The sequence below is a fragment of the Tursiops truncatus genome, chromosome 5, assembly GCF_011762595.2.
Source record: "Tursiops truncatus isolate mTurTru1 chromosome 5, mTurTru1.mat.Y, whole genome shotgun sequence".
In the NCBI taxonomy this organism is placed as follows: Eukaryota; Metazoa; Chordata; class Mammalia; order Artiodactyla; family Delphinidae; genus Tursiops; species Tursiops truncatus.
In genome coordinates, this window is record NC_047038.1 from 63,127,240 (window position 1) to 63,145,679 (window position 18,440).

The window sequence follows — 18,440 nt, forward strand, 5'->3', positions numbered from 1 at the left end:
CTGGTGAGTAGGGAGAGACTGCAGATAGAATCTAGATCTCAAATAATTGTGGGGAAGATTTAGGGGTTGTCCAGCTGCTAAAATTAGAAGTCGCTGAGAACTAAGCCTAATGTGTTATTTTTTTTAAATTATAATAAAATGTCTATTTAAAAAACTGTATTACTAAACTGAAGACTGGAATAACTGCCATGAATAACCCAATCCTGACAACTTTAGGGCTGATGTTATCCTCTTTGTTTGTTCCAAGTTAATTAATCTGTAAAGGTAAGAGTCTCACACTAATTCATGCAAGATCGACAAAGTCTTCATACAGTGTCTGTCTGACTCTTTCCGAAGCCGTGAATCACACTAATATCAGCAGCCCGGCTGCTGGGAGCCTGGGAGGAGAGGTGTTCTCCTAATCCTCTGCCATCTCTCCACTGAGGTTCCCTCGGGCTTCCCCTTCTACCAGACAGACCAAGGCTCGCCAGGAAGGAAGAAGAGAGACACTCAGCCTCAGGGCTGCTGAACTCGGAGCTCCTCAGAGCAGACTGGCCATTGACCAAATGGAAGTACAACCTGGCTTCTAGATTGACACCAGCCTTCTCCCTACACTCTCAGGCTGACCTTCTCGAGTCCACTTTTTTTAATGGCTACTAGTGTGAGGAATTCGTACGACCACAAACTATAAGGAAATACAGTAGATGCCGAGCCCAATTTTAGCCTGCTTAGATTGGTTTTATTAGCTTGAATGAGCTGAAACAGATATTTTTGTAAGTCAAGAACAATCAAATATTGGCAAATTCACCTGAGTGAAGCTGTACTCAGGAATCCGTCAATTCTGGGTTCTCAGTCTTCTCTTCCTTTCACCTATGCCTGCTCTTCCTCTTCAGGTTCTCAGAATTTGCCTTCAAATTCCACTCTCTATCCTGAAGCCAGTTGAGTCCCTACTAAGTTCCTCTAGCTAACCCAATGTCCATTCCATAAACATTCATTGAGCATCTTTTCTGAACCATGGACTGAGCAAACTGCCGCTGATACAAGGGCAGAGGGAAGTCTGTCCTCACCTTTGAGGAGTTCATAGAAGAGTAAGAAAGGGATGTTTTTTAAAGATATATCATCAGTTTGGTGATGAAAATATGTCCCAAGTGTTGTAGAGAATAGAGGAACATCATGCTTGGGGGAAGAAATGAGGAAAGTTTCAAAGAAGAGTCGACATTTGGATTGCACCTGAAGGATATGTAAGATTTCCTAAACGAACTAAGTCAGGAAAGGTATCACAGGCAGACATGATGCCAAGTTCTAGAGTCTGGGGGCATGAAAGGAGATGAGTGTTCTGGGAAAGGGCCAATAATTTGATAGGGTTCAATGATGGGTTGCAAGGGTGCAAGAGGTGATTGGTGTCAGATCTTAAAGGCATTTCCTTCCTTTATCATGTGGGTGAGCCAATAGGGAAAGAACATGTTTGTTCTTGATGTTTGTTTTTGAAATATAACTGCAAAATTCAAGAGAGCTTGTTTTCTTTCAATGAACTGTGAGGCTAGAAGGGACGATCAAACAACATGAGTAGGATGTGTAGGCTTTTAACATTATCTTTATTGTTTTCTCTGCTTGCAAAAGAAGTATAGATTCATTCTAAGCAACTCCAACATTACAGAAATATACAACGTAGAAACCAAATGCTTCCTGTAATCCAAACTTCCAGACCCTAACCACTGTTACCACACCAATGTACAGGTATATATTCCTTTAGACTCCTATTTCAATGTATAAACCAAGATCTAACTTTCTCCATACCAGAAAATATAGAGCTACCTCATTTTTTAATGGCTGTGTAATATTCTGTTACATTAATGTACTATAATTTGTTAGATCAATCCTTATTTTGTGGACATTTGAGCTGTTTTTAATTTTTCATGATTACAAACAATGCCAGGATGAATACCTTCTTTACATAAACCTTTGCAAATTGCATTTCTATAGGATACATTCTTAGAGCTCCTTCAAGGAACTGACATGAAGGAATGATAGTTTTTCATTTTAATAGATATTGCCAAATTGCCATGATAAAGGTTGTGTCAATTTATATCCTAACAGTATATTCAGGTCCCGATTTCCCTAGGGGTGGGTGGGACTCTATAGGCAGTCTGTTCTTATCAGAGAGATTGCAGAACCTCGAGACTCTTCATTCAGTTCTGTGAATGTCTGCAGTTCACACATCTCTCTGGTTTTTAATAAATTAACACGAATAGCAGCTCGAAGGTTTGCCCAAAAAAGGCCACACTTACGCCTGTCCTTGGGCCATTCCAAGTATGCTTTCTTTTCCATGAGAGTTTTCAGCTTAGGATACCTGGGAGGAATACAGTAGAGCGGAATGGGTTCCAGTAGGATAAGCATTATGTAATCAGAACTTTCACGGAAGAGATTGTGGTGGGCAAAGTAGCGTTCATAATGACACCACTCCGTCTGGACAAAGTTGGGAGACAAAACAAAGATGCACTTGTAACTTTTCTCAATGCAGTTTATGGTATCTTCAGTAATGCTCTTGCCAGGGTCAGAGTTTCCCTCATGAAGGCAAATCAGGACAGAACTATCTTCTTTCTCTATATTGGGAATCAATTCATACTTCACCCAGGCAGAATCATGTTCACTGTATGAAATAAACACATGGAATTGGATATTTCTCTTGAGCTGTTCTTGGCTGGTCTTCCTAACCCTGTGCCATGTCTGTGTCCATTGACCTAGCATCCTGAGATACCAGGGCAGATCAAAGTGGAGGCAGCAGAAGGCCACAGCCGTCCCCAGAACTAGCATGATAACCACAATGGTGACAATCAACAAAGCTGCGTTGCAAGATATTTCAGGAAGACGAACATCCTTTAACTGAGTCCCCTTTAGATTCAAAGGGTATTCACAGATGTATGAATCTGACCACCCAACCATCATGCCCTCTGAGTATTTTTCAAGCTGAATAAAATCTCTTAATTCACAAGTACATCGGAATGGATTTCTTCCTACATTTAGAGTCTTAACTTCCTGGCAGCTCTGGAAAAACTCCAGAGATGGGCTGAGAATTAAGTTCATTTCAACGTTCAGAACAGAGAGTCTTCTGAAATGACTGCACCCAGGAAGATCAGTTAGAAAATTAAATGCAAGATTTAACTCTCGCAAGGATGTCAGGTGAATAATGTCTTTAGGGACAGTTTGAATTTTGTTATTATTCAAGTCAAGTATTTGAATATTTCTGGGCAAGCACCTGAAAACAGAATCAGCAAATTTGTTGGACGACAAGTTCATGGTGATCAAGGTTTCTGGCCACAAGCAATTTTCATCATTTTCATGTTGTAACAGATTTTCGCTCAGATCTAAGTGCCTCAAGGATGTGTTGCCAGCAAAGCAACTCACCAAGGAAAGTGTCTCCAATTTATTGTCCTTCAAAATGAGAGTTTTCAAATGAGGCAGTTGGATAGATGTTTTAAACACGTCATCTGTTAAGATATTGTTAGCAAAATTTAAATATTGGAATCTTGTAGGATAGATAGGGAACAGCATGTGAGGCATTTGTGCATCTGATATCGTCAGGTTTTCTATATCCATTTTGGTAAAAAGCAAGTAGACTCTCTCCTGTGGGATATTAAAAATTCTGAAATGTACATTCTCCAATTTTATAGTTCTCATTACAGTATTCGAGTAGTCAAATGAATTGTGGTCAAGATAAACCTTACCTCCGAAAGTCACATGTTGAATCTGGAAGTATTCTACTGACGTATGCCAAACAAATTGGAAGATAAGCAGAAGATCATCCCAGAGTAAATCAACTTTATTAAGTAACAGAATGGATGTCTTGGCATTCTCTAAAATAAGATTTTGCTGAGTTTCGTAACTTGCAAATTGGCTTTTGCCATCTATATTCGTAATTTCTAATATTTTTGAAGTCTTCATTCCATCACGCAAAAGAACCCAGAAATTTGTGTTCATTGGCAAAACAATGTGAAGTTTTGTTGTGTTTAAGATGGGCAGGCTACCTTCTTCATAATGAGAAAGAGTTCTCAATCCTAAGAAGACAGTATTTAGATGCAAGTGAGCAATTTTCTGGAAATCTGATTTTTGTATTTTTGCCCCACTCAAACCTAGGATTTCCAGGTGTGACATGTTGCCAGTCTCCTCGCAGGTAGGCACAGTGTCAAAGTCATTGAAGGACAGATCTAAATGTCTGAGACCTGCCAGCGAGAACCAAGTTACACTCTTCAGTCTGTTGTAAGACACATCTAAATAGCTTAACTCCTTGTTGAATTCAAAGGTCTTGATATCCAGCTCTTGGATTCTGTTATGGCATAGAATCAAAACTTTCAGTTTAGAGAGGGAATGAAAATCTGAACGCTGGAGTTGAAAAAGGAGGTTGTAGGACAAATCCAGTACGGTTGTGGTTGGGGTCAAGTCTTCAGGAACCTTTCTTAAAGACGCGTTTGAGCAGTTGGTGGTCAATTCTGTTTCTTCTGGCAGCTTTGAAGCCCCACTATGCACTGACGTAACAATACTGCAAAATACGTAAATGCTTCTGATCTGTTTCATTGTAATTCTGAGGATTTTATCACTGATTCACCTCAGATGACTTTTTTCACACATCACCTCATATGAATGAGGAAGATGAGTTCAAATCCTGGAAAGACAACATATAATGTTAAGTGGTTATGTGATTTGTTAAACCCTGTAGGATTTTTTTTTTTTAATGCCAACATCTGACTGTATTCACCAAGAATCTGGATTAGGGTTCCAACCCATTTATTGAGTCTTTGACTTGATCTCAGAGCTTGGCTTATAGATTTCCAAGCCAGGTACTGTGTCACACCCCCATCACTGAGGCATGTCAGGATTCCCAGAAGGGAGATAGATATATAATAGCTGGCAGAAGTTCCTCTCACCCAGTTCAAATTAGGAACTGCGTTGCTAGGTCATATTCAACACCCCCCTGCCACATCCTCTTTTGATAGCCCGAAAGCTTTAAGAAAATGAAAAGAAATTTTTAAAAATGAAGATTTTTTTAGAGCAGTTTAAGATTCACAGCAACATTGAAAGGAAGGTACAGAGATTTTCCATATCCCTCCTGCCTCCACACATGCACAGTCTCCCCCATTATCAACACACACACTGGAGTGGTGCATTTGTTACAACGGATGGACCTACATTGACTCCTCATAATCATGCAAAGTCCATAGTTTATGCTATCATTCACTCTTGGTGTTGTACATTCTAAGGGTTTGGATACATTATGGATACATGATGACGTGTATTCATCATTATGGTGTCATACAGAGTATTTTCATTTCCCTAAAAATCCTCTATGCCAATTCATCCTCCGCCCACCCCACAACCGCTGGCAACCACGTGTCTTTTTTTTTTTTTTAATAAATTTATTTATTTATTTTTGGCTGTGTTGGGTCTTCGTTTCTGTGCGAGGGCTTTCTCTAGTTGTGGCAAGCGGGGGCCACTCTTCATCGTGGTGCGCGGGCCTCTCACTATCGCCGCCTCTCTTGTTGCGGAGCACAGGCTTCAGACGCGCAGGCTCAGTAGTTGTGGCTCACGGGCCCAGTTGCTCCGCGGCATGTGGGATCTTCCCGGACCAGGGCTCGAACCCGTGTCCGCTGCATTGGCAGGCAGACTCTCAACCACTGCGCCACCAGGGAAGCCCAACCACTTGTCTTTTTATTGTCTCCATTGTTTTGCCTTTTCTAGAATGACATATAGTTGGAATCATACAGTATGTTCCTTTTTCAGATTGGCTCCTTTCTCATAGTAATATGCACTTAGGTTTCTTCCATGTCTTTGCATGGCTTGATCGTTCATTTCTTTTTAGCACTGAATAATATTTCATTGTCTGGATGTACCCCAGTTTATCCATTCACCTACTGAAGGACATCTTGGTTGCTTCCAAGTTTTAGCAATTATGAATAAAGCTGCTATAAATATCTGTTACAGGTTTTTGTGTGGACATAAGTTCTCAGTGAAAGTAATTCTTCATCACTGAATGCTGTGGGCCCCTGAATTAATGCCATGAAGTTTTTCTTCAACTTTGTATTTGTGAACATAGAGAGTCTCTTGAGTGAATATCTGACTTTCAATAACACTTGGCCATGTGTATAGAAAGTCCAAAACACGGAAATAAACATGATGGTTCCTGTCCTTGTGCCTCCATATGTCTTTAGGTTGGTGGCAAAAGCAATCTGGATCACTGCCAAATAGGGATAATGATAGAAACAATTTCCACTTCTTGAAGCGTTTTGAGGTGCTAAGAGATATACTAAACACTTCACGTATATTATCTCACTTATCCATCACAAAACTCTGGGAGAGAAGTACTATTACCCACATTTTATAGATGAAGAAACTCATGGATGCAGAATTCTGAGGATTTTGAGAGAAGAACCAGGCTTCAAGGGTTTGATTAGACACAGAACAGAGGTGGTTGGAGAACTAAGAATTTCATATTATTATTCAAGATATTTATTGAGTACCTACTCTGCCAGGCACTTTTTCTAGCCACTGAGGATATAACAGTGAATAGAACAGATAGAATTTCTCTTCTGACTCAGCTTATATTCTAGTAAGGGGTAAGAAAGGAGAGACTATACACAAAATAATAAATTTATCTGTTAGGTGGTGATCAGGGCTAGAAAGAAAGTAACTAAATGAGGGGACCTGAGGGTGACTGGGGAGTGATATTTTGTACAGAATGGTCTAAAAAGGCCTCACAGGACCTTCATGCAAAGATCTAAGGGGAGTGAGGAAGTGAGCCACTTGTTGTCTGGGGATAGAGTATTCTGGAGAGAGAGAGCAGGTACAAGTTCAGAGACCTGATGGCGGGGGGACATGTTTGGAAAATGTGAGGAATGACTTGTGGAATTGGGGGAGGTGGATTCAAGACGTCAGACCTTGTAAGGATTGGGGATTTTCCTCTGACTGAAATAAGAAACCAGTACAGGACGTAGAGTAGAGGAGTGGCAGATTCTGACATACATCTTAATGAGTCCTCTGCTTGTCTGTTGGAAATGACTGGAAGGGCACAAACCTGGCAGGGGAGAGCCCCGGGACACTATGGAATAATTCATGCAAGAAAGAAGGTTGAGAGGGAGGTGGTGAGAAATGGTTAGATTCTACTATTAAATTAGTAAATTCTTCGACTTTACGTCCTCCTACACCAGGAACTCTGAAAACACAAGGGAAGGTAACTAGCAGTGGTGAGAGTTTTCCTGCTTCTACTTGCATGTGTCTAATACTCATGGACCCTCAGTCTCCCTCAGACTGGTCACTCCCATAGACAAGCAGGAGGAACAAGAGACAAACTCACGGTGTAGTGAGACTTCTCTGTACTGTTCATGCTGTCCCGTTGTTCTGAGAAGCTGTGTGCGTGTGCGTGTGTGTGTGTGTGTGTGTGTGTGTTGTGTGTGTGCGTGTGTGCGTGTGTGTGTGTGGTGTGTGTGTGTGTGTGTGTGTGTGTGCGTGCGTGTGTGTGTTGTGTGTGTGTGTGTATGCACCCATGCAGGGATGGTGGGGAGAAAAACTGGCAGAGCTAACACAAAAGGATTCCTGGCATATTACCTGCTCTCATCTGGATTTTTCTTTCTCTAGAACCTGTCTGGTTTTATTGTTGTGGTTGTTCTTGTTGAAGTGAAGGAATTCTAGAAAACATGTTGATATTTCCTAAGATAACTTACAAATGAAAATACTTTATAAAATTGTTTCATAGAAAATAGGAAAAGGGAAACAGAAATGTCATGTCAAGCATCCTGTGACGTGAGTGTGAAAAGAGAATGTTTATTTTTGATACTCCTTGTCCATTGTGCCCTCAGTGGAAGAGGACCATGAAAGGCACTGGTTGGGGGTGGGGCTGAGGAGGGGCGGGCCCAGAACTGACCTTTCACTTTTCCACTGAGATAGTCCCTCCATGTTTGTTTCCTCCAGTCCATCCCATGCAGCCCTTTCTTGGTCATCTCCTTTTTCTGTAACATTTAATATACCATCCAATGATCAAAATAAGAACAAATACCAACATAAAAAAAGAGTTTCGGGCTTCCCTGGTGGCGCAGTGGTTGAGAGTCCACCTGCCGATGCAGGGGACGCGGGTTCGTGCCCCGGTCCTGGAAGATCCCACATGCCGCGGAGCGGCTGGGCCCGTGAACCATGGCCGCTGAGCCTGCGCGTCCGGAGCCTGTGCTCCGCAAGGGGAGAGGCCACAGCAGTGAGAGGCCCGCGTACTGGGAAAAAAAAAAAAAAGAGTCTCTGTGATATAACTTTATGTCCATGGTTATTTTCCAGATTTTAGGAATCGAGCAAAATAAATTAGTTGCCAATACCATAATTTTAATCCATATATTCAGCATGTCTAGTAGCATCTCCACGCCATATTGACTCTCATGCAAATGAGGCAGTGGCCACCTGATATCTTTTTGGATAACAACTACCATTCACTGACTTTCTGTAGATTGATTCCTACAACCACCACCTTGTAAGGTAGGTGCTATCACTGTTCAGCCTTTACAGGTAGACAAGGTGGCTCTCGGAGAGGCCCTGTAACCACCTCACAGTCACAACTTAACCCATGGTGAGTGCAGAGCCTGGGCTCTTAGCCACTCTGCTATCTTGTCTCTCTAGGGTGAGTCAAGATAAATCTGTTTTCAAAATACACTATAATACATTAATCAATGAAATTATAGCTCACTACATCATACTGAGTCTTTAACGTTTCCTTATACACAGTTCAAGGAACCCAGTGAATAAGTCTGCAAGTGCCACCCAGCTTAGGTTTTAGGTCAGTTACTTACAAGGATTGACATGGATTGAGCCGTTATGTAGAGCACTGTCTTGTTGAAGCCACTGTATTTTGGGGTCGCTTGTTATAGCACCCTGCCTATGTCCTACCTAATGTACTATTGCACTTAGAATGAAATCCAAACTCCCAATACTGGATTGTAACGTCTCCCAGGAGCTGGTCTTGCTTCCTTCTGGGATCTCGTTTCACATAACTCTTCTCCTGACCCTCTGCACTCCAATCATACTGCCCCTCTCTTTGGTCCTTGGCCACATCATGCTTGCCCCAACTTCAGGGCCTTTACCCTAGCTTTTCCCTCAGCTTGGGATGCTCTTCTCTCATCCTTCCTTGGCTGGATCATTCTTACCATTTAGGTCTTGGCTTAAAGTTTATCTCCTCTAAGGAACCTGATTTGACCACCTAATCTAAAGAGGCCATTTTGGGCTTCCCTGGTGGTGCAGTGGTTAAGAATCCACCTGCTGGTTCAGGGGACACAGGTTCGAGCCCTGGTCCGGGAAGATCCCACATGCTGCGGAGCAACTAAGCCCATACGCCACAGCTACTGAGCCTGTGCTCTAGAGCCCGCGAGCCACAACTACTGAAGCCTGCGCACCTAGAGCCAGTGTTCTGCAATAAGAGAAGACACCGCAATGAGAAGCCTGCGCACCACAACGAAGAGTAGCCCCCGCTCGCCGCAACTAGAGAAAGCCCGCGTGCAGCAATGAAGACCCGACGCAGCCAAAAATAAATAAACAAAATAAATAATTTTTTTAAATGGGAAAAAAAGGCCGTTTAGATGAACTTGGTGTTCATTCCCTTCATCCTATTTTATTTCTCTACAAAATAGAGCACTTACCACTATCTGAAACTTTTGTTCATTTATTTGTTTGTTGATTACTTCCCCACTGCTCACACCCATGAGAGAAGGGGTCCGACAATCTGGCTCATCTCTGTATTCCCAGCACAGAGAATAGTGCCTGGTACATCGCATGTGCTCAGTAAATACATTAATGTATATATGAGTAAATGAATTATCTCACTTTTTATTCCTTAGCACAATGCAGTACATAATATGCTCTCAAAAATATGTATCGGATGAATTAATTGGAGTTATGAATTCCTGTTATGATGCAGTGCATGATAATCAGAGAATGAGTTTAGTGATAGGAATTGATCACTAAGGCATAGAAGAGATAATGTATATAAACCACTTGGTATCACACCTAGCATATCACAAATGGTAGCAGTTATCAGGGCTAAAACTAGGGTGATTTCAGGCACATATTTTAAGAGGCACCAAGAAACTCAGTAATCAAGATAAATAATATTTTAATAAAATATTTTAAAATTAATATAAAATCCATAATGAACAAAATATCAAATTTTTTCATAAAGACAGGGTTAGTATTACTGATTTTTCCTCTTGTCTCAGGTTCCAATGTGGCTTGGTAGGACATTGGCAGTTATAGTCATTAAGAAGATGAGGTGTTTTTAACATTATTATCTCACAGAGTACTTCAGTTCATAGCGACTTACTTTAAGTTGCTCCTATGTCTAGGAGCTATGGCCCTTGAAAAATACTATGTCTAGGAGTTATAGCAACCCAGTTGCTTTATCTGGAATCCCCTGAGTTGAGATGTCATAGCTTTCATGTTTTACCCATGTTTTACTCTTCTCTCTGCCCAATACCACAACCTCATCTGAAACTTATTCTAAAGAAGTGAGAGGAACTAACTCTTTCTGAACTTCTCTTAATACAATAAAATAAAAAGGTCCTCTCTCTCAGGCAATGCATATAAATTATGGCATTTCATTTAAACATTTTTAAAAGTAGGACAAACTTTTGATGAAAGATGCAGTCAATAAATATGTTACTATCATAGTCATGCTACTGTTACTGGGTGCTGAAAGCAGGTGAAAAACAGAATGACTTTCTTTAACAGTTTATGATTTAAAAGTCCAAGTCAAAAGACACCATGAAATGATTATTGGTGGCTTGCCAAAGAATACTTAAACATCTAATTTCTCTTTTCCCAATGATGCAAAAACAAAAAATGGAGAAGGGGTTAAAAACCCATTGAATGTTGAATAATCTTTACAACATAAGAGTAAGAAAGACTGACATTTTATGAGCGTTTCCTGTTTGCCTGGCATGGAGCTAAATGCTTTCCATACATTCATTATCTTGTTCAATCCTCTCAACAGCCCAACAAAATGTTGGATACTTTTATCCCCATTTTACAAATGGAGGAGCTAAAACTCAGAGGTTAAGTAACTTGCCCAAGGCGAGCCAGTGAATAAGCGGTAGAGCATGAATTTGAACCCAGACCTATTTGGTTCCTTCGGAACCCAAATGGAAGGCATTTCAAACTCTGAAATTAAAGAGCTTAGGGTGTGATTTACCGAGGCTAATTCCGTTGCCGGGACTAGTTGCCACTGTGGCCTCTTCCTCTCTTCCCACCTTATGTGCCTCTCTCCGAAGCTATTTATACTCTGCTAGGTGTCATAAATTTCCGGAAACCCAAACCCTCAAGCACTTGCAAGACAATTCCTCAGATCAATAGTGATCAATAGTAAGCCCAAGGTCACTCACTAATCATTAATATTTAGATTAGTATAGGCAAAATAATAAATACTGAAAATCTGAACAAATCTACTTTCCTCCCATTTTCTTTAGAAAAGACTATGCAGCCCTTATTTCATTTTCATGAGTGTTAACAGCAAACAAAACTAAAGAGTTCTTACCCTCAGGCTTGCAGCGTCTCCGTCAGAGCTGCAGGTGTGGATGATTCATAGACAGGACTAGAATTGGCTGGAGCAGTGATTGAATCAAGCTTTTCTGTGAAGCGTACGCTCCTTTGCCCTCTACTGCATACTGGTGGCATTACATGTTGCGTGAGTTCATACAATCTTAGATCACTTTTTAAAGAATTGCAGTAAAATACACGTAATGTAAAATTAACCATTTTAAGTGCACAGTTCAGTGGCATTAAGTACATTCACATAGTTGTTCACCCATCAGCATCACCCATCTCCAGAACCTTTTCATCGTCCCTCCCTGAAACTCTATATCCATTAAGCAGTAACTCCCATTTCTCCCTCTCTTCAGTCCCTGGTAACCACTATTCTCCTTTCTGTCTCTATAAATTTGCCTACTCTCGGTACCTCAGATAAGTGGAATCACACAATATTTGTCCTTTTGTGACCGGCTTTTTTCATTTAGCATAATGTGTTCAAGGTTCTTCCATATGGTGTATGTATCACAGTTTCCTTCCTTCCCTTCTTAAGGCTGAATAATGTTCTGTTGTGTGTATATACCACATTTTGTTTATCCATTCATCCATCAGTGGATATTTGGGTTGTTTTCACCTTTTGACCATTGTGAATAATGTTTCTATGGACATGGACATGTACAAATATCTGTTCAAGTCCCTGCTTTCAGTTCTCTTGGGTAGATACCTAGAAGTGGAATTGCTGGATCATATAGCAATTCTACGTTTAAATTTTTGCAGAACTGCCATACTGTTTCCCGCAGCATCTTAGAGCACTTTGATGCTGCTTTACTTCAAGGTTCGAATCAGTCATGCCGCCCATCAAATTGGGTGGGAAGGCCAAGTGATAATAAGAAGAAATAGGAATGGTGGCGCCAAAGTTTCAGCAATCTGACTGGAAGAGAGTGGGAAGGGGTTAATTAGAGTCTTGTCTTGAAACGAAGTGGTAAAACAAGCATGACATTTTTTAATGTAGACTGCAGAGAACAGATCAATTTTTTCAAAGCAACACTTTTTGAGGTTTTATTTATACTTGACTTTAGGTTCAGATGACACTGCTGGAGATCACTAAGGAAGATGAAAATTTCCAAATGGATTTGTCGACAGGTGCGTGATGGTCAGTTTTTAAATGGATAATTATAATAGGTTTATGCAAATGTAAAATTAGGGGGTCCTTAACACAAAATTTTTTTCACAGTTATGTTGAGGTTCTTTAGTAAAAATGTATGTATTTCTGCATATGTTGTAGGGATAAAATCATACAATGAATAACTATAAAGAAAAACAAAAAAACAATCTGCTCTTCTGCCCACGTAAACATATACAAACATGTCTACATTCACGTATACATGAAGTCAGGTGCTGGATGCATGCCCGTCGGAAATATTGGAGAGAGTGTTGTTAGCTTGTTGGATAAGCTCTAAAATTTCTTTCATCTCAGAAATTCTCAAACGACTCTGATTGGTACACATATTCTATACAGCCCTCTCAAGAAAAAATAATCACTTGGAGTTTTTCATGTCCAAAGACATATTCTTCCCTTTCTCATAGCCCAACATTTTTAAACACTCTACACTCTCAGTGAATGGGGAATTTTCTTTACTCATTTTTAATTTCCAGAAACAAGTCAAGCCAAGTTAGAGAGTAGTATTCTGTGTCGTCATCATCATCGTCGTTGTGATCACTATAGCTTGCATTCTTCCTAAGTGCAGAAAGTATTGCAAATAAGATATTGGCTAATCCTCACTACAAAGGACATAGAACATATATATGATTCCCATTTGACAGATGATGAATCTGGTTCAGTCAGAATAAGAAACTTGCCCAAGGCCATCATCTGGTAAGAGATGGAGTCAAGATTTAAAACTGAGTCTAGGGACTTCCCTGGTGGTCCAGTGGCTAAGACTCCGTGCTCCCAATGCAGGGCGCCTGGGTTAGATCCCTGGTCAGGGAACTAGATCTCACACGATGCAACTAACAGTTTGCATGCCACAACTAAGATATCCTGCATGCCGCAACTAAAGATCCCACATGCCACAACTAAGACCCAATGCAGCCAAATAAATAAATATTTTTAAAAATAAATAAAACTGAGTCTATCTGGCTCCAAAGCCCACAATATTCACTACTTCAGGTACCTAAGAGTTTGTATACTATTTCCTCTGCCTTCACCTGGAATTTCTAAAATCTTTAAATCCTAATAGTATGCTCAGAACCATATGTGCTGATATCTTTGGCTAGGCATTTTTTTTTTTTTTTTTTTTTTTTTGGCGGTACGCGGGCCTCTCACTGTTGTGGGCTGTCCCGTTGCGGAGCACAGACTCCGGACGCGCAGGCTCAGCGGCCATGGCTCACGGGCCCAGCCGCTCCGCGGCATGTGGGACCCTCCCGGACCGGGGCACGACCCCGTGTCCCCTGCATCGGCAGGTGGACTCTCAACCACTGCACCACCAGGGAAGCGCTAGGAATTTTTTTAATTCCCTTCAAAAGTCTTTCTCCGATGCAGGGGACACAGGTTCGTGCCCTGGTCCGGGAAGATGCCACATGCCGCAGAGCGGCTGGGCCCGTGAGCCATGGCCGCTGAGCCTGAGCATCAGGAGCCTGTGCTCCACAACGGGAGAGGCCACAACAGTGAGAGGTCCGCGTACCGCAAAAAAAAAAAAAAAAAAACTTTCTCCGTTTTCCTTCCTTTTTTTCCCCCTCTCCTCTTACTCTGGGCTTCAGAGATATGTGCCCTGATATCCCTCCACCTCGCCGCCCCGCCCCCCCCCCCACGTAGTCATTCAGTCACTCACATACATTTCTTCCCTTATGCCTTCCCCTGAGTTTAGACTTCTACCTGCCGTATTTCTGCCTTCATATAAAATTTGCAACCAACAGAGAGCTTTGGGTTACCTCAAGTGGATGGAGGTTTATTTTAAAGATAAAGCTCTTGCAGTCTAGCACATAGTCTAGTATGAAACATATGTTATTTGGGTAGAGCTCCTCTAGTTTAGTTATAAGTATCAGTAAGAGAAAATAGCGACAGAAGTTTTTTTCTGAATTTCTAAAAAACAAATATAAGTGAATAAAATTCTCACATGGTTAGGAAATTCAAATCATTTATCATTCATTTACTACACTCAGTGAGTATAAGGAGGGGAGAAAATTTTAATTCAAACAAATAAGCAGTGGAAACCTAATAATTTTGCAGAGATTTGGTACTTTATTACCAAGGACTATAGCAGCATTGTCCAATAGAATATAGAAAGAATGCAAGTCACACAAGTAACTTTAAATTATCTAGTAAACATGTTTAAAATGACAAAAAGAAATTGGTGAAATTAATTTTGATTATATATTTTATTTATTCCATTATATCAAAATGTTCGCATGTAACAGAAAAAAAACTACTAACAAAATAGTGTACGTTCTTTTCTCATAGAATGTCTTAGAAATATGATGTGTATTTTACACTTACAGCACATTTCAATTCAGATTTGCCACACTTTAAGAACTCAGCAGTCACACATGGCTAGTGGCTACCATGTTGAACAGATAGGGCTAGAGTCTTAAGTTAATAAATGACCATCCTACAATTAACCAACAAACTGGAACCCTAATTCACCACAAAATATTTCTTGGTAATGCCAAATATTGCTGTTGCTCACTTCCTCATGTCCCTGATTCCAGCTCCTTCTCCCTTTCTCATCTGACCCTGTTCACTCTGCAAATGATCCTGTTCTAGGAACATCTATCAGGACCTGTGTCCTCAGAAATTATCCCAAAGCCTTTAGGGGCAAGAAAGGGAAAAAAATCTATATAGGTATATAGATAGATATATTGGAATGGGGAGAGAAGAGAGAGGATAAGCAAAGACTAAAGAAATATTAAAGAGGAAAAGAGAGAAAAATGGAAGGTTTGGAAAAGCCAGAAGGACAGCAGATTTAAAAAGGAAAAATCAAAGAGCTGGGAGAAAGAATGGAGGACAAGAAAATGGAGGAAATGAGGATGGAAGGCAAGGGACAGGAAAGAAGAGAGACCAAAAGAAGGGAGAAAATAAAATATATAGGTTAAAGAAGGGAGTGGCAAAGGAGCACAGTAGAGAAGGAAAGAGGAAAGTCTAGATTTCTGATTCAGGTGCTAATTATTATTATAGCTTTATTAGTGAGTTGCCTGGCGTTTATCTTAGACAAAGTTATAGAGAAATTCAATGATGTATTGGTTGGCCAAAAAGTTCGTTCGTGTTTTCCATGTTAAACCCGAACTAACTTTTTGGCCAACCCAATAATAAACGTCCTATAAGACACGTCAGCGTAGGACTCTCCCTGGATTTCCTTGTTTGCATCCAAACCACATGCCACTGTTTTGGCTGAATATGAAAAAATTACACACTGAATCATGCTTACTAAGATATGTTCCAAAACATCCACTGGTCTGCTAGAGCCAGCTTACTCCAGCTCATGAGAGCCAATTTTTAATTTTCAAGAATTTGGTGGACTTCCCTGGTAGTTAAGAATCCTCCTGCCAATGCAGCAGACACAGGTTCGAGCCCTGGTCCGGGAAGATCCCACATGCTGCAGAGCAACTAAGCCTGTGCGCCACAACTACTGAGCCCGCATGCCACAACTACTGACGCCCACGTGCCTAGAGCCCGTGCTCTGCAACAAGAGAAACCACCACAATGAGAAACCTGTGCACCACAACAAAGAGTAGCCCCTGCTCGCCGCAACTAGAGAAAGCCCGCACGCAGCAACGAAGACCCAACGCAGCCAAAAATAAATTAAAAATATAATAAATTTAAAAAAATTAAATTGTATATACTTGCAATTAAGTAAACTATATTAAAAACAAAAGTAATAAGTACTCAAAACCCATCACTTCCTAATTATTTTACTATATATTTACTATTATTATGCTCTTGAAGTTATTTACATCTGTAGTATCTGTATGGTGGAAATATACACTGTGGTATATTGCTGGTACATCTCCTTCCAACCCCACCTTTAGTGACATCATATTGGTACCTTGAAAATGACCACACTGAGAGTATTTACACCATGAAATTGGCAAAAATTATAAATCAGGGCTTTGTTTTGTTAATTTTCTGGAATTATTTTTGGAGAATCTGTTGTTAAACATTTACCAGCACACCACTGCCTCTGGTATCATCTATATCTAGCAAAAAAAAGAAAAGAAAGGAAATCATGTCTCTAACTCAATGATTAACTCTTTTTTTATTATTTTTTTTATTTTTGCGGTACGCAGGCCTCTCACTGCTGTGGCCTCTCCCATTGCGGAGCACAGGCTCCGGATGCACAGGCTCAGCGGCCATGGCTCACGGGCCCAGCCGCTCCGCCGCATGTGGGATCTTCCCGGACCGGAGCACGAACCCGTGTCCCCTGTAACGGCAGGCGGACCCTCAACCACTGCGCCACCAGGGAAGCCCGACTTGGAAGATCCCGCATGCCGCGGAGCAGATGGGCCCGTGAGCCATGGCCACTGAGCCTGCGCGTCCGGAGCCTGTGCTCCGCAATGGGAGAGGCCACAGCAGTGAGAGGCCTGCGTACCACTAAAAAAAAAAAAAAAAAAAAAAAAAGTTATCTCTTACTTTTGGTTAAATCATGTTCAGTGTTTACATTCTTGTGGTATGTAAATATTGGGGCACAGCTGAAAACTACATTGTATACTATGATTACGACTCCACGATTACACTTAAGTCTGACTTGTAGTTGCTGCCATTCTGCAACGTCCTTGCCCCTCTCTCCTCTGTTAGATTTATTAGATTGTCTGTTTCCTGGAATGCGTGGCATCTTCTTTCTTGATTTTCACCTATTGTAGTGGAACACATCTTCCCATAGTCTCCTAAGAAAGAGTGCTTTGACGGTTAATTTGGAGAAAGAACGTAAATGTCCCGCCTCATGTTTGGTTGATTGTTTGGCTGGATCTAAATTTCTAAGTTGCAAATAATTTTCTCATGTAATTTTGGAGATTTTTCTATTTTATAGCTTATAGTATTGTATTGAGAAGTGCAATGCCATTTTGATTTCTGTTTCTTTGTACATGCTTCCTCCCTTTCTCTCTTTCTCTCTCTTCCCCCACTCCCTCCCTCCCCTCCTCTCCATCTCTCCCTCCCTCACCCCCAATCCTACCTGCCCTCTCATTCTTTCTTTCTATGGAAGTTTTTAGAATCTTGTCCTTGGTGTTCAAAAATTTCAAGGGAAAGTGGCTTATTCCTTTCATTTTGCTGGGCTCGGTTTGGAGATGCAGGTCCTCCCATGGAATTTCTCAATTTTATTTCTTGGATAATGTCTTCCCCTCCATTTTCTCTTTCTGGAACACCCATTAGATGGATGTTGACCTCCTGATTTAGCTCTTTTTTTTAAAAAATTTGTTTTATTTTATTTTTGGCTGCGTTGGGTCTTCGCTGCTGCGTGCGGGCTTTCTTTAGTTGTGGTGAGCAGGAGCTACTCTTCGTTGTGGTGCATGGGCTTCTCATTGTGGTGGCTTCTCTTGTTGTGGAGCACAGGCTCTAGGCATGCAAGCTCAGTAGTTGTGGCATGCGGGCTCAGTAGTTGTGGCTCGCGGGCTCTAGAGCACAGGCTCAGTAGTTGTGGCGTACAGGATTAGTTGCTCTGAGGCATGTGGGATCTTCCTGGACCAGGGCTTGAACCCGTGTCCCCTGCATTGGCAGGTGGATTCTTAACCACTGCGCCACCAGGAAGCCCCCGGATTTAGCTCTTATTTCTTATTTTTTCTCTTGCATTCGCAATTTATCTTTTTGTTCTAATTCCTTAGAAATTCCCTTAGTGTATTTTCCAATGTTTCAATTTATTTGGGGGAGGGGACTATCATATTTAAGTTCTAAGAAGTCCCTGTATCTTCAAGTTGTCCTGAAAGAGAGG

At 41.1% G+C, this 18,440-nt stretch overlaps 1 protein-coding gene across 1 annotated transcript; it reads right to left on the reverse strand.

Moving 5' to 3' along the window:
- Positions 1-1,555: 1,555 nt before the first annotated feature.
- TLR10 (toll like receptor 10) lies at positions 1,556-13,774 on the reverse strand. The gene is made up of 3 exons (XM_019928349.3): positions 11,531-13,774; positions 7,892-7,976; positions 1,556-4,639 (listed from the first exon to the last, which is right to left on the reverse strand). Exon 3 carries the CDS (start codon positions 4,549-4,551, stop codon positions 2,116-2,118), a length of 2,436 nt encoding a protein of 811 aa, XP_019783908.1. The 5' UTR covers positions 4,552-4,639; positions 7,892-7,976; positions 11,531-13,774; the 3' UTR covers positions 1,556-2,115.
- Between the last annotated feature and the right edge of the window lie 4,666 nt (positions 13,775-18,440).